The sequence below is a fragment of the Anas acuta genome, chromosome 19, assembly GCF_963932015.1.
Source record: "Anas acuta chromosome 19, bAnaAcu1.1, whole genome shotgun sequence".
Classification (NCBI taxonomy): Eukaryota; Metazoa; Chordata; class Aves; order Anseriformes; family Anatidae; genus Anas; species Anas acuta.
The window spans coordinates 10,805,541-10,830,011 of NC_088997.1; the positions used below are offsets into that span (position 1 = coordinate 10,805,541).

Genomic DNA, 24,471 nt, shown 5'->3' on the forward strand with positions numbered 1-24,471 from the left:
TTGTTTCCATCAGAGTGCAGTATCAGTAAACAAGTGAGGAAAGGCATTCATGAAGCACTTTTATTATTAATTCATGTGATGCTGTGACCAAGAGTGATTCATTAATCGCTATTAAAAACACTAACACGGTGGACTGAATTTTGAGACAACAGCAGCAGACGCAAGCCTGTGTTTTCAGGTCACCATTCAGCTGTCTTGCACAGGCACAAAATACTGACAGTGCAAAGGGACACCCTTATAACTATGCTCAAATACACTATTTCAACTAAATCTTCCAGACGTAAGCAGATGTGCTTAGAACTATGTAGCAGGAGGGCAAGTAGAGCTAGGAATCTCCAGCACATAAATTACGACCTTTATGTAATTCAATTTCAAGGGAGCCTTTGAGAATCAGTGCTGAGTACTGCATGGATTTACAATTCTTCCTAGGCTTCCCTGAATTTCTAATCTTTTGAGCAGCCATCAGTATCCATGTTCCATTATGAAATCTATTATCTTATAAACTCATCTCTTATCTTCACATCTTATATTCATTATCTTAAACTTACAAAGTTTACTGTCCCATTTGACACATTCTCCTCTCCTAGTTATGGAATTTCTTCTCAGATAGAAAACTGATCAACCATGCTGGAGTTTTACATGTTATACAACTTATGTGCAAAACATGCTGCTAACAGACCTCAGAGTGGATTCTGGATGTATCTTAAGACCCTCCATCCTCCACTTTTGTCCCAAGTAGGTAACATGCAGAAGGAAGGAAAAAATATTCTCATATGGGTACCTTTTCAGACAAGGCCTTTAAACTGTCTAGAAACCTCTGCCAGAAATCCTTGAAGAGGGGTCGATCAATTCTTTTCAGGCTCTCTTTGGTGCTGGCATCCACGCTGACATACAGCTGCGTTACTGGCTCGAGGTTCCTTGGTAATAAAAAGAAGGGGATTGTTATTTTCAGATATTCCTGTTAACTGAAGGTGGGCATTCTTACCAAGGCATGTATAAAAATACAGCATCTGCCAACAAGCTGCTCTGCTGGTCCAGGAACTATGCTGTATTCATAGGGAAACTCTTAAGGTTCGGCATTTCACACCACTGCCAAATGACCGCTCTTACCAGTAAGATGTTACAATTTTCTTTCAGCACTTAATATACCCCAAAGGTAAGAGTACCCCATACAAAGGACATATTTGAGATAAAAGGTTATCTTTTCCTCACTGAGCTGGAACATGCTTCACTGAAGTGTACTTGTAAAACACTCAGAAACCTTTCCCATTGCAGGCTGCCATGGGTTCATGCGAGGCACCAACTCCTTTGCACACCACAGCCCACATGGGTAAAAGCCATGAAGCTCAGCCCCTTCCCCTGACCTGCTATTCACCCTAGCCCATGGAAAAGTAAACCCATTCAACAAAAATACAACCTTAATTCAGCCAATTTCTGCTGCTGGACACACTGAATTTATTGTTTGCAGCTGGCATCATCTGTCAAATAATGTTTTGAAGGAAAATCAAAGCTGTTAAAAAAAAAAAAAAAAAAGTGCCACCCCTCCCCCAGTGTTCTCCTTCCACTTCCAGGACTCTTATTTCATATAAAGTGCATCTGGTTACACAGTGCTGGTGAACACAGCATCTGGGAGCCCAACACAGGTAACTTCCAAATGATGAAACCTCCCCTGCCCTGCTAAGAGCCTAGGTCGAGAGGCTCTGCAAAGAGCATAATTCATTCCCGAAATCCCAAGGGTATAAAAGAGAATGAGCAACGATGAAGTCCATTAGAAAAGGGATAATGAAGGACAAAAAAAAGGAGCAAACTAAAGCGAGCTCCCTTGCCACAGAGAGGACTGATAAGGTAGCAGGGGTAACACACACTCATTCCTCCGCTGTCCTCAGGGAGACAAAATGAGGGCCTCCAGCTCTTAGCAGTTTTAGGACAATGCTTTGCAAGTGTCTTTTTTTCCGCCTTTTTTTTTTTTTTTTTAATGTGCGTGTGTGAAGGCTGTTAATGAGCAGACTATAGTCCCAGATTGATTTGGTCCTTTAGAAGATGAGAACAAATTAGAAGCTATTGTTCAGCTGCCAAATAACGCCACCTAAAAATACACCAAAGTGTCTCACCCTCCCCAGAGGTGACAGGATGACAAGAACTGTCCAGAACAAGACCTAGCAGAGCCGTTAGCAGCCAGAAAATCCAATTACTCGACATGAACACTCAACCTATGTAAACATACTTTCTCAGTACGTATTTAGACAAAAGAATGAAACAGCCCAGAGCAAATACAACATTTTCGGTTAAAAAAACTGTTTTGCAATTAAGCTTGTCTGGACTGCCAGCCCAAAGCCACAAGCTCCAGAAATGACCAAATGTTCTAGCCATGAGTGGATTGAAGTATTCAAATACAATGAACATAGCCAAAATACTTTTTGTCTTTCCTTAAAGCTACATTTGCCTAATTAGGAGACCTCAGTGAAGATGAAGCAAGTGTTTTTTTAAAACACGAGCTGAGAAAATCATCTCTTCTAGGCATCTGAATGAATCCCAAGGACAGGCAAGAGGCAGCAGACTCAGCCCTGGAGAAAGCTGACTCCTTAAGGTAACTCCTTAATCTCTCTCTCTCCTTAAGAGATGCAAGCAAGGGATTTCTGCCCCAAATTCCTGCAAACCAGAGCTGCCCACAGAGCTCTGCCATGGCCAGGAACCAGCATGACTTCCTGCACGCTCTCGCCAAATCGGGGACAAGGTAAAAGGGAATCCAGGGGTACATCCATCACCAGGGAGAAACAGCACAAACCAATCTTCCCTGAACACACCCAGATTTCATAATTAACAGGAAATTTAGTTGCACACTACTAGGATAGGTTTTTGAAAGTTTCTCCTTAATTTTGGGTTATAGTTTGCAAACTACCACAACTGAAGACAGCTGAGATCCCATGCAGGAGGCCAAACTGAAATTCATGGCATTTACTATGTGTAAGATGAACTCATGCAGAAATCACAGCTAAGTTGTGTAGCAGTAAACTGACTTCAGACCACCAGCCATGGGGTAGTTTTACAAGCAAGAAAAACAACGCAACTTGCTTAATGATACAAAAACCCAGAAACAACAATATAATAAGGAAATGCTCATTTCTGTGAGCAATAATGAGCATCTGCTCACTATTATTGATGTTCATAAATGCAGACATAGATGTGAGGGTTCTTGTTCACAGGCAATAATCAGAAACAATAAAAGAGGACAAGAGCCAGGTAGCCGTTCAATGAGCTCACACCAATGAAATCGCTTCTGCTTTATGAAAAAGTGTTTGTCTGGAGGCAGATGAAGCTGCAGCCCAAACACAAAGGAAGAGGAAGGCACAGGCAGCACCATGCTGGAGACCCACTGGGTCCCCCCAAAGCCAGGGAACACCCCAGGCGTGCTCTGAGTTTGCGTGCTGAATGCCAGAGGTCATGCTGCCTGTTTCAGGACCAACTTTTAGACTACAGCTCCCCTCTTCTGACAATAGAAAAATGAACTTGGTGCACACTTCAGTTCTTGTATTATGCAAGTCATTTGCTTTGATTAACCAAAGATCAGTTGCAACTTTTAACAACAGCAAGACTAGCATTTTATCACTTTTTTGTTTCTTTTTAACAACATTCAGCAGATCCTAAGAGATCAGCTGCAAAATATAGTATGCTCTCCTTTTAAAATGCTATTTTTAGGAAGGAGCAATTTCTGTCTATCAGGCACATAATACATGACTTAAAGTAACTTGATTACACAATTATTCAATCATTTGGAATGCCTTTGTAGTGTATAATTACTCACTCAAAAATTGCATGCCCTTCCCCCCTCACTGCCATATTCAGACCACGAAAAGGAAGTAAAAAGGAAGCTCTCTCAGAAAGCACTAATATGGAAAGGCATTGAACTGAAATAAGCTGAGCAACATACCAGAGCCACCCCGCATACAGCTGCGCTAACTTGCTCAACTAACTCCAGGGATGGACTTTGTCAGCATTGTTAGCTGAGGGTGTTCAAATCAGTTCCCAGCCACCTTGCAGCTCACACTACTGTGCAGAGCAAGGGCACTAACTATGTTTCCTTGCTATATTCCTTATTTTTATTAAACATGGCCTGGTTACTAAAAGACATCTGAATCAGCAATGCGTCATATTTGTAAAAACTCTGTTGGAGCTCTTGAATTGTTGTGTGAATGTTTAGCACAAGTCCCTCTGAGAGGGAGATAGTAACTACTGCTCCTGCTTCTGCAGATGAGGTTAACGTATTGCTGTGCTTCTCTCGTGCTCTTACACTGTGCTCTGGGTCCTGCTGCAGAGGCTGACCTGTACAGACCTTGGGTTTGAGCTGTTACGTCTGTTTATAAGGCAGTCAGAGCAGATGTCAGACTGCAAGGGAAGCAGACAAACCAGACAGACAATTTGCGTTTGGCCTGCTCTAGCTGTCAAACACTCACGCCAGGTATCTGCATCCCCAAGCACAAGACACAGCTCACTTGCTGCTCTCCTTCCCTCACACCTCCAGGAGATACGATATTACATTCTCTTCACTTCAAGAAGTGATCACACTTTAAGAGATATAAAAAAGAAAAAATCAAGCTGGGAGAGAGAAAGATGAAGAAACACAGGGAGATTAAGGCTAAAATCGAAGAGGTGCCAAGTAAGCTTTTCTTTTTTATTGTCAGCTCTCGTGCAGAGCTGACTTGGACAAATGATAAAATAGCATTACAACACAGGTCAGCACTGAAATGCCTTGGAACAGAGTTATTTTGTCCAGCCCTTACCTAATCTCATCTGGAAACTGTGCGTTTGTAACGAGGAAGCTGGAGATATTGTGCTGGTGCAGGAGCTTCAGGAAGCGGTTGATCTCCGGGTACATGATGGGCTCTCCCACCAGTGACAGCGCGCAGTGCTTTGCTGTCATTGCTTCCTCAAAACGATCTGCTTTTACTCCTGCCACTCCTGCAAAAAAGACGGAGAACCGACATAAGTTGCATATAACCTCCCCCTGAACCATGCATCCATATCTAAAATATACCCTGTCACCAAGTAAAACCAGCTAGAGCCTTCCTGAACCAGAGAGAACACCAAGCCACAGACAGAGACCACCAAGACAGCTCTGCAGGAACCCAGAAAGCAGTGTATGGCCAGGCACACAAAATTCAGGGCTTTGTGTGCACAGTTAACTATTGCACGTGATTCTTCTTAGTAACGTTTGAGTCAAACTTTCCCTTGCTAAGACCTCAGTGATGCTGCCTGAATGCTGAGACAAGAACAAGAGCAAGTTCAATTCCAATGCAACCAATGCAACCCAACAGAGGACGTGCTCAAAAGAAACCTCAACACATGACACTGTCTTGAATAGTGAGAGGAGTTCCAGAACAAAGACAGAAAAGCGAGGAACTCAACTGCAGCATCCACGTGAAAATACCATCTGCAGGTTTAACTGACCCGAGTCACATTTACTGCACCCACAGGAGGGCAGGAGAGAGGTGAGCACTGCTCCTGCCCATCCGTATCTGACTAAGTGCTCAGCACCCCGTATGAAGCCATCTGACTACAAACAAGCTTTTGTTCCAAATGTGTCACTTCACATTTCCTTGATGTGCCTTGATGTACTTGAATAATATCTGAGGTTTCAGATTGGGGGTTGGTCTGTTTCAAAAAACAAAGACTTAAGTTTGAAACCAGGTCCTCAGCTCACCTCCCGTTGCCTAGACGCTGGAGCTCAAGCAGTACAGAAAATTACATGCTATGCTGCAAAGCCAAGATAAAAAGAGGTGTTCGTGGATATCGCTTCAGCCTCACGTAGAAAAGCTGGTTTGTGATCAGAGTGAAGCTTAGTGCATTTTAAACCAGCCAGGCTCTGTCCTGAATAGGTGACAGGACTAATGGTTACTCTGCAGAAACTTGACAGCGCTAAATGAGAACTTTATTTGAAAAGAAAGGAGCATCTCAACCACACAAGGAGATTAAAGGACTTAACTTTTGTTTTCCTAAAGCTACTTTAGGTCATTTTGGGAATTAATTTCTCTCTCAGTATCTTGCAATTGGACTACAGTAATTACACTGCCAGCTTTATAAGCAGACAGAAGAAAGTGCCAACATCACGAAGTTCGAGAGTAACTTTCTCAAAATGGTTTACATCAAACCTGGCATACAGTAAATACACTCCAGAGGAGAGTAGAGGTTTTATATGCGATCATTTGACCACATAAATCACGAGCTAGACAGGAGTAAACTAAACAGGATTAGTGGGTACTCCAAGCAGTACATGAATGCTGCTGTACTTGTGGCTGCCCTACCACTCCAGCGCTCAGCCTCTGCCCCTGCAGATGAGCCCCCTTCTGTCTTCAGCCAGCAATGGACTTCAACAAAGGCAGAGCTCGGGCAGATGCCGCATGGCATGCGGCAAGTCCCACACAGGTGCAGGAGCTGGGAGCCACAGGAGCTTGAGATGCCTCTACAAGAGCGGTGCACAGCTTCCAGCTCAGATCTCAGCAGAGCGTGCAGCCAAGCCACCTCTGAGCTGCAGATCTCCTTTGAAAAGCTGACTCCAGCTGCTCTCCTACTGACACACTTCAGTTTCAGAAAGGAAAGCATCATCTGGCACGTCACCCTGTTCAGGCTGGCTGCTGGCTTCAGCTTCGTGCATCCCTCTGCAAGTACCTGTGCTACTGCCTGGGGTGCAAGGAGCACATTTTATGCATGCTTACATCAAGACACACAGGTCTTCCCAGATCTCATTTTAAGACCTGTGTTTTGAGTGATTCCCACAAAACTGCTCCCTGTAAGCCGGCAGGATTTCCTAGTTTAGGTCATGTGCTTATTTGTTCATTTTTCCCCCAAGCTAAACAAGGGCTCTATTAGAGACACCCACTCTTATTTTTTGAATTATGTTTCCATTCTGTGCGTGCCCTTCACAAGGGCACTGAGATTTACTAGTCACCACCTAGAAAAGGTATCCATCAAATAAACTGCTTCACACCTTCCCACCTCAGCTCCCTATCAGGAAGATGTGTCTCCATAAGTTACTCTAAGAGAGAATTATGTGACATTAATTAACATCTCTAGTCTTCAAAACCTGTACACACTATTGAAACATTAAAAGAGGGAAGAAGGTATCTTTAAAAGCATGCAGAAAGACTTGCAGGATGAAGAGCTATCCTCTAGGATACGTTGTAGGAGAGAGGGTCTGCAAATATTTTTTGTTCTTTCAGGGAACACCTTATTTTTACTACAATGTGTGCAGATAACAACGCAACACAATAACTCTCCTCTCTCTCTGGTCTGTACCAGAATGCAAAGCTGTGGTACTGGTACTACGAAGAGCACAAATTTATTCAAATGTTATCTGAGCAACGTTACCAGACTCAAGAGACACGAAGACGAAGCCATTTTCTCCATGCTTTTCTTCTCCAGCAGCTCAAATTCTCTGCTCTACACTGGGATCAGCATTCCAACTCCTTGGCAGATGTGCACAGCACCCAGCTGGAAACTTGACCGGTGTCATTGGAGCAGCCCACGGAGCCCAGCTGCAATCCATCTTCCCTCTACACTCTCTCCCTCTTCAACAAAGCAATCTAGTCCATCACTCTGCTCAAACATACATGTATTACCTATTTATCTTAAAATCAATCATCGTAAAATCCAACCCAGTATTTGTGTTGCGCCGCTGGGTTTGCTGGAAGCAGTGGTGTCTTCTGCCTGAGCCACCTCCAGCCCAGAGGGAGCACAGCTCTGGCAGGCGCACAGGGGGTTCCCCGTGGGTTCCCCCTGGGTTCAGGGCAACACTTCTAATCAATTTTGCTCTCACATGGTTCTACTCTAGCCATTGTTCACCTGCACCTCAGGGAAACAGTGTAAAATTCACAAAATGTAACAGCTAGCTACTGGTCTTAATTTTTTCCTGTTTTTCTTCTCCTGAAAACACTTGCTCTTAGGCTCCCAAGACAGGGAGTACATTACCATCTATTACTCTGCAGTAACAACCCCCCCCCTTTTTTTTTTCCACTTTGCGACACAGTTCTAGTCCAGAGCTTTTTTCCCCCCCCCTCCAGTCATTCTCCTCTCACAGTTCCAGGTCAAGGATAACTGTGCTGAGGAAGCGTGTGCAAGTTTCAGGCATCGTTTGGGAATCTATTTAATGGAAAATACGCTCCAGAAGAGAGAATTGGACTGTCTTTACAGACCTCTCAACACTCTGGGAATACTTTCAGATGCTGCCAAGTCATGCTTGAGTCTTTCCTCCTTCCCAGCCCTTTTTGGGAATGCATCAAGGTGTATCATGGAGAGAAGAGGGTTACTCCAGAGTTCGAAGTTGGGTTTAAACCAACTCCTGTACTTAGCTTTCAGAAGGCAGGGCTTTCAAACAGCTGCAGAATAAGCTGCTTTTCACCTTCTTGTAATGCAAACAAGAACACATGTCCTGCCATACAGGAGCAACGTTTCCATCACACTGCAGTGCACCAACACTGCATGCAGGAATTGCCCTTGACTCACACAGAAACGCACCCTGTGCTCCATCACAAACTGCAGGCAAACCCAGTCATCATCTGAAACAGCACGTGGCTTTTTTCAAGGTGAACGTAAGTGAAGTGACGATTTTGAACTCAGGTCCTACCTGATAAAAGAGGATATATATTTTTAATTTCTTTCAGGACTTTTGATTTTAACAGGTATAACACAAGTCACAGAACTACTGGTCAGAAGGGACTGCCACAGGTGTCTGGGCCAGGCTCCTGCTCAGAGAGGACAGCTGCCAACACTACTGGGGCAGTAACAGATTTGCTTAGAAGACCTGAAAGCCTCCAAGGCTGGACGGTCTCCCCTCCTCTCTGAGGACCTGTCCGAGAGCTGCACCACCTTCCCTGTGCAAGCTTATTCTTATGTCCAGCCTGAATCTATCAAACAGCAACCTGACTCTGTTGTCCCTTCATCTACAATAGCAGGAGGGTCTCCTCCCAGCAGTGACAACAGAACTTTCCGCTTCTTGCTGAGCTCCATGTGTCCCCATCAGCCCAAAAAGCAGCTCTCTTGAGGTGCTGCTGAAGTACAGCTCTGCTGGTCAGTGTGCCTGTCACCCCCCCTAAATTAGTATTGCCTGCAAAGCTGCTGGGGGTGTACTCAGTCTCATCATCCGCTCATGGAGATGTATAACACAGGCTCCTGGATCAACACCTGAATTACCCTGCTTGTTATCAGCCACCAACCAGATTTCAAGCTATTGATCATGATCCCTTTAGCTTGCCCAGCCACATTTCAACTAATTTAATAGCCTGGCTATCCGGAATAGACTGAATTCTGAGAAGTGCTCAGTGCTGTAAGTATTAAGCATGAATACTGCTTTGTTTATAGCTTTAACTGTTACTGCATTCCAGACGAAATCTGACATCCTACAGGCTCCTCACTCAGATGAGCCACCTGTACCCAAACCCCTGCTGTGCTGGCACTGCATCCCAGCAGCTGAATTAACAGGCTGCCATGAAACCCTGCAGCGGCTCTGGGCCAGCCAGGCAGCACTGCTGCAGGTGTTCTGCCCTTCCCAAGCACTCTCCCCACCCAGCTGCAGCACAAAAGGAACACCACCAAAGCTAGGATGTGAGACCTGCACATCTTAACACCCTGCCCTGCCTCGAGCACCAGGAGCTGTGCTTTGCTCGAACTGAAGGAAGATTCACTACTGACACCAAACTACTCCTGCTGTGCCTCCAATCCTCTCACTAGCTCTTCTGTAAGGAAAACCTCCCCACCAAACTACCATCCTCTTCCCCTGTTACACTACAGCACCGTCACTTTTCTCCTGAGGAGCAATAGAACTGCAACCCAACCCAGTGGGCTGCATGCGAGGGGCAGAGTGCAGCCAGGTCTTGTTCTTCTTGCTGCTAACCACTCAGCTCAGAACGGGAGCTCCCAGGGAGCTGGCTTCCCTGGAGCTGTTGGTCTGGGATTGCAAGATGATTCAAACCAGCCACTTCATGAATGTGTAAAACAAAGCTCATGAGGCCCCAGCTTGAGTTATTTTTCTGCCTATTACATAAGTCCAATGAGTGAGACAGAGCAACTCCCCTCCGCTGACACAAGTTTTTTTTTGCCTGTCACTTTTTTAATCCGTTGGGTTCTCTCTGTGCACAGCCAACGTAAACAAACGGGCTCCCAAAATGACAGCCAAGACTGAGGCTCATCTTGCACGTTTTATGGACGCTTCATTTCACTCCTGCTGCTCACGCAGCCTCTGCTGTCAATTAGGAAGAGCAGAGTTCTAGACCTGCCCTGCCAAGCTGGCCAGTCCTCTGAGCACACAACGCTGACCTTGGCAAAAAGACCAAGCTTATTACACACATCTGGGGGAAAAACAAAACAAAACTAACAGCCTTCTATCTCTATATATACAGATATATAGCAAGTGAATGAACTCATGAAGATTTGATATTGGAAGCAAAATACAGTAATTTTCAAAACTGCCTAACAACTGCAGCTTGAGTTGCACACAAATATACTGAATAATTCTTAATAAATATCATCATCCTGAATGCTACCTCTCACTTATAAGTGAGGAAAATACAGCCTGGAAGTTTCAGAGGTAACAAATGCTCTCAGGGGAATATGGCTGGACAGCATATTTCCTATTCAGTTTAGAAATTGATTCCTTTTGCCTTCCACCTGCCCTCACTTTTGTATAGGAATCAACATCACTCATCATGCGGGCTAGCTTCAGCCACTGCAGAAGCCTCTGTACACACAAAGAAAGGATGTCACTGCCAGGATGCACAACAGGCAACTCCACTGTACTCCCTCAAGGCAGCAGTAGATTCCCAACAGCTGACTCATGTTCTAAGTTCAAAAACAAGACAGAACATTTCCAAAAACAAGTAATAAGTACACCCACAAAGTTTCCTATTTGCCTATCTTTCTGAGATCATAAATCTTATGCCTCCTTACCAGCATTCTGCAGGTAACCAAAATGTTTTAATCTAAACTTTGAAGGTGGTGCTGCTGATTATCTTCCCAAAGTATCATTAATGGACAAGAGTAAGAAAGGTTACCTTTGAACTGCTTAATCATATTCTGATGGTTCTCAATAGCCTCCTGCAAGATCATTTCAGGTTGGTCCATCTTCCATCTCCACTCTGTGCCCACTGGATTTGTGTGATGTCTGAAGGAAAAAGAGACTGAGTTATTCACTGCAATTTGTACGAAGCCATCCATCACCCTGGGGACTCTGGTATTGTTTAATATGACTGAAAAACAAGAGCAAATTATCTGCAAGATCCTGCTTCCAACAACTCTCAGATGTGACCTTTGAACACCAGTCTTCTACCCCTCTCCTCCCAGACTCTGGTCCTCTCCAGAAAGAATGGACCTTGTAGTCTAGTATAAACATCAGCATACATATTTTGAATCATTGGTAAAAAGTTTTTAAGAAGTTAAAATGACGCTCTGCAGCCAGAAAGACCTCTTTTTAAAGAAAGAAAAACCAGCTCTACCTCCTCTTCTGACCACAGCTACATAAAGCACTTAAGAAGGAAGATCCTAAGACTCTTATAGATCCATTCTGGAAAGGCAAACTATTACCCTAAGAAGGAAAGGATTTACTTCTAAGCCAATCTTTGGTTAACACTAGTAACAAAACAGATGATAGCAGGCTACTCAAAACACATAAAGGTTCTGGGAATTCTGCAGTATGCCTGAGATTCATCTCTGGTGAATCCAGTTAGTCTCCCAGATTTACTCAGTAGGGGCTTCTCATCACTTCTGAGACCTGCCACCCAGTTTCTGACACCCAAAGGGAAAAATTAAGTGTTAATTTAGGAATCAAACTGACTGCAGGGACAAAAAACACTGATCGTCCCTCTGAGGGACAGCTGTGTTGAACTGGGATAGGAAGCCCACCTTGCCTATGCAGAGAAGACCACTCACTGTACCCACATTTTGCTTTCCTCAAAAATGCAAAAAGCATACTCAGGTGAGTCGACCATTCAAGTGCCTGGAAAATACCTGAAACTTCTTGTGCCTTTATTCGTTGCCATGGGAGGATATTACTCAGCTACTGTAAGTTATCTGGAAGAACCTAATCCAGACCAGCAAGTGAAACCCCACAAACCAACATGCTCATTCCTGGACAACTCCACCCCAAGCAGAGCCTGTACAAGAGCATGGACCTCTCCCTGGTGAGAGGAACTTCCCACTAACCTTGCTGCACTCAGATTAGTATCGAACAGGGGTAGGAAGACGTCTAAAGGCTGCACTAAGAAAACCAAAGAATTTGTGTTTTCACCTCCTTGTTCTCTCTGCCCTCTCCTGTTTGTTCCCCAAAATACACTACAAAAGTTTTTCTACTTCTCCCCTACCAATTCTACTGTGGCTTACTGACTAATGCAATCAAAGAAGAGTAGTATATACTTGCTGTGCCTTTCAAAATAGCGTTATTAGATCAATATAGGTCTGGACAAGAAAACATCAAGCAATGCATCTTCTTGAAACTCAGTCTTATAACCAGCTGATCTCTTTTCTCTACTGCTTTCATCATCCCTGGAAGTCAGCCATGGAGAGGACTGAGGTTACCTGCCTCACTCACTCCTTCCATCTCCAAGGGCATTAGGAGATAACATTCAGCATTTAACTAAAGGAGAAAAGAGAGACAAGGGCACTTTTTCCAGAAAGAAACGGCTGCTTTTTTAGAAGGAAATGGCCTACTGAAGACCATCAAAAGATTCCCACTGGCTGCAGCTCCACTTGAGCAGTGCTAAAACACAAATTCTAGCTCCAGAGTCAACAAGAACAGACCCTAGCCCAAATGCTGCTGTGCCCGCTTCAAGAGCAAAGATTCAAATGCTACTCTCAAACTGCTTCACCATCTCAAAGCTGCTTTAAGCAAAAACAGCTTTTTTGCATTTTTTTTTTTTAAACGCTGCCAACATGGAAAGTTTTCTGAATGCCAACTATAAAAAGGCATTTATAAAACACTTACATGTTTAACTACATAGCTTGTACCCCATATATTTAATAGGGCAAGCTGGCAGAAGATCAACAGGCTCTTAATGCACACTGGACAACTATTAATTACTAGTGTCTAACAGCCCTTGAATTTTTAGCACGTTCTGTTTATTAAACATACCGGGTCATGTCTACAAAGCTCATTTGGCAAAAAGCAGCTTCTTTTCTCCAAGGGCACAAAGCAAGGGTTTGTGGCTGATGAGATTGTTTCGCAGTCCCCAGCAGAGACCGGCTTTCCCCGCCACCTTCCCACTCCCCTGCAGGCTGTCAGCCCTGCATCCCCTGCCTCACCAGCTACTCAAGCCTTGAGCAGGTAATTAAGCGTGATACTCCTTTCCATCCCAAAATAACACCGCACACAAAGAAGTCCTACCCAAAACCACACACACACTAGAAAGCTCTTACTGTTCCTGACTCAAATTCTAACACATTCACCTGACCCTTTGGAGACAAGCCATCGCCATCCCAGCACCCCACTAAGACAAAGCGATGACGGCAAGCTCTCGGCTCACTCCAGCTCTTCCCCAGCTAGTAAGGACTGCCACCAACCAAGGCTGGTTTGCGCTCCTCATATCTCTGATCTACCAGTGTTATCTGGCAGTGTCACCAGCAAGCCCCCAATCAGACCTCTGTGAGAAAGGCGGGTGCTGCGGTGAGGCACTGCATCCCCACCCCCAGTTGCCAGGGCACGATTTCAGTAAGGCAGCTTTTGCTTTATTTTCAGGACAGGTTCATTCAACACCGCTAATTCTAACTGTGGAAAATGCCAGGGGAATTTACAACTACTTCTTTACAAAACTAGAGTTGTTCTCTCCCTGCTAAGAAACCACAGCTTGTTTATAAAGGAAATCCTTTTAAAATGACCCGAAGTGTCTGAGTTTGTGCCTCTTTTCTTTTGTCAGGGTGAAACCATGAGTACAGATGGTCTTAGGATGAGAGCCTGAAAATCTGGGCTCTAAAATGAAAGTTTATTTTGCAATCAACTCCCAGCATGGCCAGAAGAAACCAATGACCCTCTTTTAAAATGTTTGCTTTCTTCTATGAGCAAAGGTTAGCATTATGAAGCCTTTCAAGAGACTTTGTTGGAAACCATAGCACAGGTATAAAGTATCCTTTACTCCAGTGATTGATGTCGATACCTGGCAGAGAACACGAAGGTGAGGAAACACTGGGGGCAGTGATCATGAAAGGACAGGGTACGCAATTCCCAGAAAGGGACAGGAAGGAAAAGCAGAACAAAAATAAGAGGGTTCAAGACAGCAGATCTCAATGATCCCTGAGAACCAGCAGGTGAGGTCCTAGAGGAGAAATGTTGAAGGGCAAAGGAGCTCTGGAGAACTAGAAGGTTTTTAAACCCTATTAAGGCAGAAGTGCAACTGTGGCAATATAAAGCAAAGTGTAACAAGAAACCAATCCAGCAGAATCACAGGCTCTTCTGCAACCTTGCAATCCTCCAGCTGAGAAAAAAAAAAAAAAAGGAAGAACTTCAGAACACAGGGTCACAATCAGAGAGATCAATGCATAGAGTATGATACACCTAGCAAAGGATGTACAAAAGGGCCAACAAGAAAGCCTCTCCCTGTACTGACATGAGGAGCAAGCAGACAACCAAGGAAAGTTTGGCCAATACACAAGGACACAAAGCTTGTTCCTCCGTGATAACAAGGAGCGTTGGCACCTCTTCTTCCTAATGACAAAGGGACAAACCAGATGAGACTAGGAAAGGACAAGTTAACAATACTTCTCTAAAAAGTGTTTTCACTCGGGTGGTAACCTTGCCCTGGAATGTGCTGGATGAACCAGCTGACGGAGCATCACGGTGGGTAGCAATAAGCTGAAAGCGTGTGGCCAACACAGAAATGCAACTTCAAAAAGACTACAAGACTGCAAGTGCAACGCCTGCTTTAGCAGGAATCAAGGATTTCTGTATCAGCCCCTATTAACTTTGAATTCCTTGGGACTCAATGGATTAAGTGTTTGTGATTTCCACACCCCCTTGAGAAGACAGCCTGCAGATGATAACAGCCAACAGAGAACATTTCACACCAAGACCACCACGTAGGTGTGGTGGCCACCTTGTAGGCAAAGGAGAAAGAGAAGAGTTCAAGCTTTGGACTCTGATTTACCCAATATTTTCACAATTTGACCGAGGAAATGTTCTGTAGAAGGCACTATTTTTAAAGAGTGGTGGAAAACTTAGATCTGCGATCAGTCGCCACTGCTTCAGAAGGCCACCAGACCTGGCCAGAAGGACAGCTGCAGGGCGTGTGCGGAACTGGCCCCATTCAGCGGTTTCTTAGAGCTGAGCAGCACAGGAGGGGGGCTTGCCACAGCCCTAGGTGGAACCAACACTTCTGGAGATGCAAACCCACAGCATGCCATTAGGAACAGATCACCCGCTGGCCGAGGACATCACCGCCCTGCTGGTGACAAGCCGCCGTAACCTGCCACTGGCTGCAAAACGCAGCGCAGGGAGGCAAAGAGCTGGGGAGCGCCTCCTCCACGAGGGATGGGATAGCGAGGACAGGCTGTTCTCCAGGCATGCAGAATCACAAATGGCCTCAAAACAACAGTGAGGAGGGATGCCTGGTTCTACCAGTCCCCCTGCAGACCAACGCTGCAGCATGCTGCGAGGGGAGCACTGCTTCGTGCCTCTAAGCACAGGCAGCACGCAGCCATCAAGCAGGACCGACACAGGCTCACCTGGACCTGCCCTCTGCAGAGGATGCACCAGGGACTTCATTTCTCAAATTGTTTTACAAATCACACAACACTCACTTTAAAAAGAAAAAAGTAAGTTGATAGGCATTTTTAGTTTTTTGTTCTTATCTAGACTGTTGTCAGAGAAAAAGGAACAATGTACCTACAGAAACTTCCCATTAAATATTTTTTTTGTGTTGCTTTGAGAAGTCTTTTGTTAGGTTTAGGAGTAAGAAAAATAGTTTATAATGAATAAATTTGGCAAAAAACATTCAAAACACATGGCATTAACTCAGCAGAATGTAGGAATAAGCTATTTGGCCTGTTCTCCCACGTGCCTGGTGACAGAACAAGGGGGAATGGGCTTAAGCTGCGCCAGGGGAGTTTTAGGTTAGATGTTAGGAAGAACTTCTTTACCGTAAGGGTTGTGAGGCACTGGAACAGGCTGCCCAGGGAGGTGGTGGAGTCACCATCCCTGGAAGTCTTCAAAAGACGTTTAGATGTAGAGCTTAGGGCTATGGTTTAGTGGGGACTGTTAGTGTTAGGTCAGAGGCTGGACTCGATGATCTTGAGGTCTCTTCCAACCTAGAAATTCTGTGATTCTGTGATATTTTAGAGAAGAAAACACTGGGGAAATAAGTCCAAAATCAAATTTTGGATATCTAAATATCCAAAGAAAACTCATTTTAACAGTGACAATAGTGAGTATTTTAGCAAGAAAACTTGGACATCCATGTTTTGAAATCAATTTAGGTAAAAAAAAAAAAAAAAAAAAAAAGATTTTTCAGAAACATAAAAAACCCATGGCTGATGTATTTTTTCATCCCAAATCCAGCAGCTCAGAGCACTTCCCTAGAACACGCTGCAGCTGACCTCCCTCCAGCTCCAGGGGAGTGCTGATGATGCTCCCCCCTCAACGTGCTGCCAAATCACAAGGTGCAATTTTTCCTGAGATAGTCATGGTACAACTGCCTACAACTCGTGGCACTAACAACAGTGATTGCTTTAGATGAGGTTGGATTTGCCAGCTACCCCAAACAGAGGGGACTGAGCTTCACAAGGCTCTAGACAAATCCCCTTTTTGAACTCGCATTTCCGAAGTCTTAAGGATAGAAGACGGGCCATGCTGCAGAATTACACCCCAACCCTCAGATGTCAAAAATACTCACCTTTTATAAGCAGGGCACAGTTTATAGAACAGCAGGTGCTGCTGAGCACCTCCCAGAGGCCTGCCAAGGGCTGTGTCGGTGTATTTTGTTCCTTCCCAGCAGAAACAGGCACCGTGCTCAGCACAGCATAAGAAACCATCCCAAAGGCAGCCCTCAGATGTGCAGGGTCACTTTCAGAGCCCACAATCGCTCCATCAAGTTACTCATTGCTGTAACTGGCTACCAAGTCACCTACGGTACCTAACAAGACACACGTAAGCATTCCCTTAGCCAGCGATCTGGTTACAGTCACCACTAACGCCATAAATACACAGATTGGCCATGGCAGCTACAAAAGCCAGTAACAAGTCCAAGAACACAAAAATGCACGCGGCTGTGAGATGAAAAGCACAGACTTCAGCCCCAGGAGGTGCTGGCAGGCTATTTTTTGTTCCCCTGTGAGCCTTTTACATAACAATAGCAATGAAAACGCTCCTCACTGCACAGGGTGAGCTGGGAACCCTCCCCAGTAGATGCCCCACTGGGGCTTTATTGACCTCAAGGTCACTGACAGGAACCTTACCGCTGTGCTCCCATGCCTGGATTTGGCAAACCAGCATCTCACCATTACCAAGGACCACGCTTAGCAGTGCGGTCTTTTGTACCACACAGAGCAACTGATCTAACTCCATCCTGCTCTAACAGCAAGCACCAACGGCACTGGCAGTGCCTCAGCAGAGCCCCAGTGCTCCCGTGTGCCAGCACAGAAGCCCCCAGCCAAGCGAGACCCAGAGGCTTGCTCCCACCTCACCTGATGGACCCCACCGAAGTGTTTCCACAAGAAAAATGCCCAACGGGTGACTGCAGTGCTGGCAGAGCAGCACATAAAGGCACTGAGAGAAACATTCTCTACTCTATCGAAATTAAAAAAAAATTGTGTTCAGAAATTACTTGTGACATTGGCTCAGGTTTTACCAAGGATGAGCCAGCTATATTCTGCCATCTGCCCCTCCCCTTTCATTTACATGGTTACCTCCAGGTAAATAAACCAGTGAAAAAAATAACACTGAAAAGGGTGAACACATCACCATGTACTACTACAATTCTGTAAACAAAAACAGGAGAATTAGACTTATGCTGGGAGAAGAGTCTCGCTCTGTTGAAACAAGAACAGGTGACTGGAGGTGCCAAAAGGCTTCCTGAACTTCCAGGCTCAGGTTCCAAACTTATTTTACAAATCTGCATTGCTGTCAGCTCCTTTGATATCATATTTCACATTTCCCTGACAAACTTCACCTCTGGAGTAGTCCTTTAATAAAAATAAACTTTGTTTTGATCTGTTTTCAGTTTTCAAGCACCTCTCCTGTAGGAGATTAATATTATTTTTTTTTAATCTCTTCATTTTGCAGGCCTTACTGTAATCACTGGCTTTTGGCCACGTATATGCAGACAGTCCAAACAGTTTCAGCTGTTGCCTACTGTACAAGTTCAAGCTGGAGCCTTCAAGTACAGGTACAAACAATATAAAGCTACAAAAGAAGAAATATGAACACATTTCTTTATGGGATATTTTATTCTGTCTGGTTTGCCTCTTCCTCAGATGCAAAATAAAGCCTATTAATTTAAATCTTATTTAGCTGTTCCATTGCTCCACAAAAATTGATCGTGTTTTAGACACTCAGCCAGAGGACATAATCAAATCAGGTTTGCCTGGTGGCTGTGCCGCAGTACAGTGTCAGAAAGCCTCAGTCCCCACACTTGCTCTAATTGATTAAGAGATTCGGTCATTTGCACATTTCCATTTAGACAATTAAGCTAAAGAGACACTACAAACAGCGAGACCAACTGAGTGCAATAATGGATAGCGACGGACGATTTCTGTAGGGACAGTTATAAGTTAGGGATGTTGCTGTAACTGAAATTTGGTGGGTTTGGTTTTGTATTTTTTTTACCCCCTCTTGCTTTTATTGCAGCACCGCCTTGCAGGGGAACAACACACAAACGAACGACCTGCCACATCGCTAACCTGCACCAACAAACCACCGGCCACAAGGGGAATGGAAGCAAGGGCCAGCGGCCAGCCCAGCAGGGGGCACAGGCAGGTTACCCACCAGCCCGGAGGAGGAAGGTCTCTAGAGCACAAGTCAAGCTGCATCTTTTATAAGGCAGCCCAACTGTCCAAGTGTTTGGGGGTTGGTTCCACCCGCAACGCCTGGTCTGGGGCCAGAAGGCATCAGTCATGACCAGCCAGCTGCAATGACATCCAATTCCCAAGGAACGCTGCTGAACTACAGCATTTCTTGCCAAAGTGAGGAAGAGAAAACAAACAGGCTCCTCGGCCTTTTCCTCAGTGATCCTCGGAGAGCCGCAGTGAGTTGTGCAGCTGGAAGTACTGGCAGCCTCTACAAATGTCAAAATCCTGAAAGGGATCAAGGAAAAAAAAAATCACAGCAGTCTTATCTGCAGCTTAGTGCACAGAGCTGCACAACAAGGCCAGCAAAGCACAAAACCTGTATTAAAAACATTTTGCCAACTGTAGATCAAAACTATCGTTTCCTATGTCTCCAACAGCACAGATGGTAACTGCTAATAAGAAGGTAATATATTTATACTACCCAGCCACTGGTGCTTGTAATTTTGCATTCAGCCTCATGTGATTAAGCATCTGCAAGGAGTGGTGGGTTTAAAGTAAGAACTGTGTAGATGTTGCTGGATGTTTGTGAACTGCAGTGACATGTAACAGGTAATGACAGAAGTGGACGAGGAAGTCTCCTTTCATCCAACTAACCGGACCTGGCGCAGCTTGCAGCCATGGGAAGGATTGTAGCAGCACAAGCACAGGGTCTGAAAGCGCTGCCAAAGCCGAGGAGAAAGCTTCGTTCAGTGACAGTTCTGGTTTATGTCAAGCTTAAGGTGTACATAAAATGAGCCGTGAGATGAGATGCAAACTGAACCTTAAGTCTTCAAATCCAGAGGTCAGAGATGAGCAGACAGCTGCTGTCCACATGGACAAGTCCAACAACTGCAACCCATTTCACCTACTGAAGGTGAATGAGAAAGTTTTTCGGCACAGTCCTCTGGAAAGCTATTTGCTTGTATTCAGGTTGTTACCATTAGCAAAAAAAGCATTCCAGCACTAAGTATGATTAGAGCTACACGTTTCCAGGATTCTTCTCAAAGTGCCAAATGACACCTCCAGAATGATGAGTCACATGGAAGGTATCACACTTTGCAATTTATCCTAATTTACACTTGTTTGACCTCTCCAGCTCAGCCCCATACTCTAGGTACAGGCTGGGATACTGCTGCTAAGAAATGCCAGAGTTGGGTCATTTTGAAGGGGAACAGCATTAAATGGTCTGCAGTGCAATACTAGGAACAAAACACTATGTTTTGGTGATGTTATTGCTTTCTATTTGCTGTTTATGATGTACCTTCTGTGTAGGGACAGAGGGACACTAATATGCATGGCGGTCTTCCTCCTAGCAGTACAGCCACCACTGCAGAATTAAATGCACTACTGCTAGCTGATACTTGGAAAAAAGGAATAAGCAATACATTTTTTGTTGCAGTCATCAGATTGTTATTACAGGCTCTGAAGAAAAGTGGTAATACTTGCCAGTTGCTGTCCTTTCAAGCCAGAATACAATGAAAGCCCATCAAGAGCACCAATTAACATTCTGGAATAGGCTCCCAAACGCAAACTTAACAGGACAAGTGGTATCTGATGCTTATACTTAATACTAATCTGGAAGGCAGCGTCAAAGTGCATTCAAAGTTTCAGCAGCACTTTTGTGTGGATGCTGTCATTTAAATATTCTCTTGAAACATTTGCATTATTAGAACTTGATGACTGTGAGAGACAGGAAACAGTACTCAGAAACGCAGCTGTTTCGGCATGAAAATACTGGTACATTGGACACCCAGGCTCAGGGATGGAATAGCTGCTGCTGGCAGACAGCCCCCTAGGGTAGACAAATAGCAGAGGACGCGCAGCCCCCATGGTTTGAAATAGCTAGCAAGGCAGAAGACAAAAGAGCTCAAAGAATAACCTCTGTGTCCTCCCACTCGGTACACTTTCACGTCATTGCTTTTATTTCTGCTGAGCTTCTCAGTCTCACCGATCCCATCCTGCACTCCCCCTGCCTAGCAAAAAACTCCCTCTGAAATCCAGGCGTTTTGGTGAGTTAGCAGTGCTAGAGCAGCTGACAGTTCAGATCTAGGCAAAGCTCATATCCTTCAGAGAAATGACAGTGAAGTAATTCCTTCGAGAAAAGGGTCACTTTACTAGCTAAAATGGAAAATCATTTATTAACTACTGTTTTAGAAAGGCAACAGTTATGAAGTCATCACTTTTCACTCACTGAGAATGTGAATTGCAGTGTGAAGGTAAGACAAAAGATCCAGTTTCAAAGAAAACAACAGAATATTTAGCACCTTGGTGGCTTTGCACAACATGAAGGTCTGTCCACGTGCTCCAAAGCACCACAAGCCAGTCCCAGACAGTGACCTCAAAAGGGAACCATACTGCTATCAAGTGCTGGCTCTTGCCAACCCTTTCAGAGCACGGTGCAGAGGGACTTGTGGGCAGTAGATGGAGAAAAGCCCATCTCCTGTCTCCCTGATTTCTCCTTCCACCAGCTGGTCTGAACTTGCTGGGGCCCCAAGATGTGGCTGCAGAGGACCCTGCTCTAGGGAAGGTAGCGCTGGGGAGCCATCAGATCTTATTCAGCCTCTAGGAAATACAGTCCCCCACGCACCTACCTCAGGCCCAAGCCATGGGCTCCACAGCTCTCCAAGGAGGAGTGCAGGCAGATGCACGAAGGCAGGGGTGAGCACAGCTCCCTTCCTCACTCCTCCTCCTCCTCACACTTCCAAGTGGAAAAGGACACATGAATGACGCTGCCCTATGTTTGAGGATAAGGACAGGGACGGAGTGGTGCAGAACAAAGCCCAGCTGGCCCACACAGTTGAGTAGAGCAGGGCACAGGATTAGCACCGTGGACAGACATCCCTCTTACGTAGCTATTGCCCTGTTTCTTGTGTTGCTGTTCACAGTACAGGATTCCTCTCCCCATGTGCAATAGCACAGAAAGACTGTAATACATAACTAGGTGATCTCACCCCAAAGCAAAACTGCAACAATATTTTACCTCCAGCAAAACACACATTTGTTGGCACAAGCAAGGCTCGGCGTGGCTTCCATGCAGCGATGGCTCTCAATTCCATAAAATGTGTGCTTGTAGCAGCCGCCTCGGCCTCGAAGCATCGACTGGCAGCAGAAAAAGACACAAATACTGAGAAAGTTAAAACACATTATCTGTAACCAAACCAAGTGTAAAGATTTAAAGTCTGCTCCCTGGGCATATTTGCAGTTTTCAATCACTAGTAAATTTGGTGTTCAGCCACCTGTGATGGGTACAGCGAGCCAGGTCACAGCTATGCAACAGGTCAGAATAATGACAGATGCAGTCTGTTTTAAGAAATTCCTAATAGGCATATCACCATACAGTCTGATTGTGTAAGTTTCCTCTCACACAGCTTTAAACTTGACACCATAAATGCCTTGTTTCTGTAAGGATCTATCCAGACAATCATCATCTTCTCACTTGCAGCACCAAAGCATAACTGTGCTCCACCGAACCTTTTAACTGAACCAGCCAACAGAAGAAAGCAGGTAAAGCCACTTAAGCCATAAGAAATATTATTGCAAGAGCCCAATAAAGAGTAACAAGGATCAATTTAAACGCTGCACTATGAAACACTCAATTCTTTCCATTTGTCTAGTAAAGCATTTCTTCTAGCACTAAATTAAATAAATATCCTGACCTTATAAACCCTCATTCACACCAGTCACTGACTCCAGCAGGACATCGCACGTTCCTTCACAGAGCCACAGCAGCCTTCCCACCGGAATTTGTCTCCTATTTAGTATGCAAGTTGCTTGGAGCAAAGACTGTCTTTCATTATCTCAGTTAAATAATAATAAATGAGAAAGGATCTTTACCATTCTCCAGAGAAAATTTGAAATATAACATAATAACTTTTAATCTATCTTCCTCTACCTGAAGTGTCCTAGTGATCCAAGAGAAAGTTTCCACTGAGCACTAGGGAAAGAATAGGTAATGCCTAGCATATGTACAGCATTGCTGGAAGATTAAACAAAATAGAAAATATCATTTATTCTACCCATCCCTCAAATGACAGAGGTTTCAGGAGACTCACGAGTTCTAGGAGAGCAAGTTGTATTATGGATTTCATAAAACAGGCAAATTGGACCCTGCCTTAAATTTGCAGGGTTTATGCTCTTTTCCAGAATACGACAGACACAATCATTTTAATCTGAGATATCACTGTGGAGCGCTGCTTAATACTATTCCTCGTAGCCCTGGCTCCTTCTCTCCACTGATACAAATCTGGAACAAACCTCCTGAAGACACTCACATATTGGTGTGAATCTGAGTCAAAGCCACTGCCTGTAACCAATTTCAGCTCAATTTATTAGAAGGCTTTATGTTCAATTCCTGCTTAAGCTAAAAATAGTATGGTACTATCTAAGCACACAGAGCTGCTATTTATTTTGTGAAATGGCTTTACAGTGCTGCATTAAATTTCAGTTCTTTAATAAAAATAGGTTCTCTGGTTTTCTCTCAGTCACAGCATTGATGAAGTCTGACAAGTTTTTCTTTAAACATTTCGTGGCCTTCTCTGACGCTAAAAATGATGGAAGAGAAATATTTGCAAGAGTAAACAGCAGAAGCATCACTGGGATCAGTATGTCTCAAATATTCATGACAATACAACGGTGGGCTCTTTAAGCTGTTCACAAGAACAAGTCTTTTGATAAGACAGTTCATTGATACCAGCCATTTCAATAAAAACCTCACTGCAGCCACCCACTTAGGTGATTGCCATTCAAAGAGCTCTTTTCAAAAATAAACAAAGTTAATCATGCAGCAAAAAGAGAGCTGAGAGACCAAGGAACTGATCGCTGCCACAGCTCAAGAATTAGATGCGCTGGCATTTTGATGAGATGCTGATTCCTGGTTTATCATCCTGTGAATGCTGAAGGCTTGAGCACGTTAAAATCAATGTTACTCCTCAAATGTATACCATTACAGGCCAGCTTTCAACTTCAGAGCTGCAAAGTGCTTCTCAGGGACCTGCAGAGGACAACTAAAACACACATTCCAAAGCAGCTGACGTTTGTTCTATAGGGCTCTGCACCTCCACTGGGAAAAGTCTTAAGCCTGCAAACAAACTACTTGAAAAGCTAATGGCTTACATAGCCTACAACTATAGGACTTGGGGGATGATTTTTTTCCACCTATATATGCATACACACACACACATATATACCCACATGTATATTATGTACAGCTATAGATACACACACCCCCAAAGACTAAATTTAAAAAACTCCTAGTGACAGTTACTTTGCTATCTAGACCTTGGCAAGCGTTGCAAAATAGTGGAGGAACATTGCCTGTTACAAATCAGATGCCTTAGTCACAGAACAACAGGTTTAATGAGTGCCCTTGTGCTCTCATTTGAACGTAGCGATGGACTGTCATCTTTGTTTCAGAAGACCTCACACCTATGACGAAACCTTCCCACTTTCCTGTGGCGTTCT

At 44.5% G+C, this 24,471-nt stretch overlaps 1 protein-coding gene across 5 annotated transcripts in view; it reads right to left on the reverse strand.

The window, feature by feature from the left end:
• Positions 1-24,471, reverse strand: part of TYW1B (tRNA-yW synthesizing protein 1 homolog B) — a 104,785-nt gene that overhangs the window by 46,879 nt on the left and 33,435 nt on the right. For 3 of the 5 annotated variants that reach the window (XM_068656284.1, XM_068656286.1, XM_068656285.1), the window contains 4 exons: positions 21,992-22,110; positions 11,040-11,149; positions 4,779-4,956; positions 782-917 (listed from right to left, as the gene is read on the reverse strand). In XM_068656284.1, the coding sequence (XP_068512385.1) occupies positions 782-917; positions 4,779-4,956; positions 11,040-11,149; positions 21,992-22,110 (543 nt within the window). Of the gene's footprint in view, positions 1-781; positions 918-4,778; positions 4,957-11,039; positions 11,150-16,859; positions 17,007-21,602; positions 21,727-21,991; positions 22,111-24,471 lie in introns of those variants that run through there. The other 2 variants (XM_068656288.1, XM_068656287.1) reach the window with 2 other exon arrangements.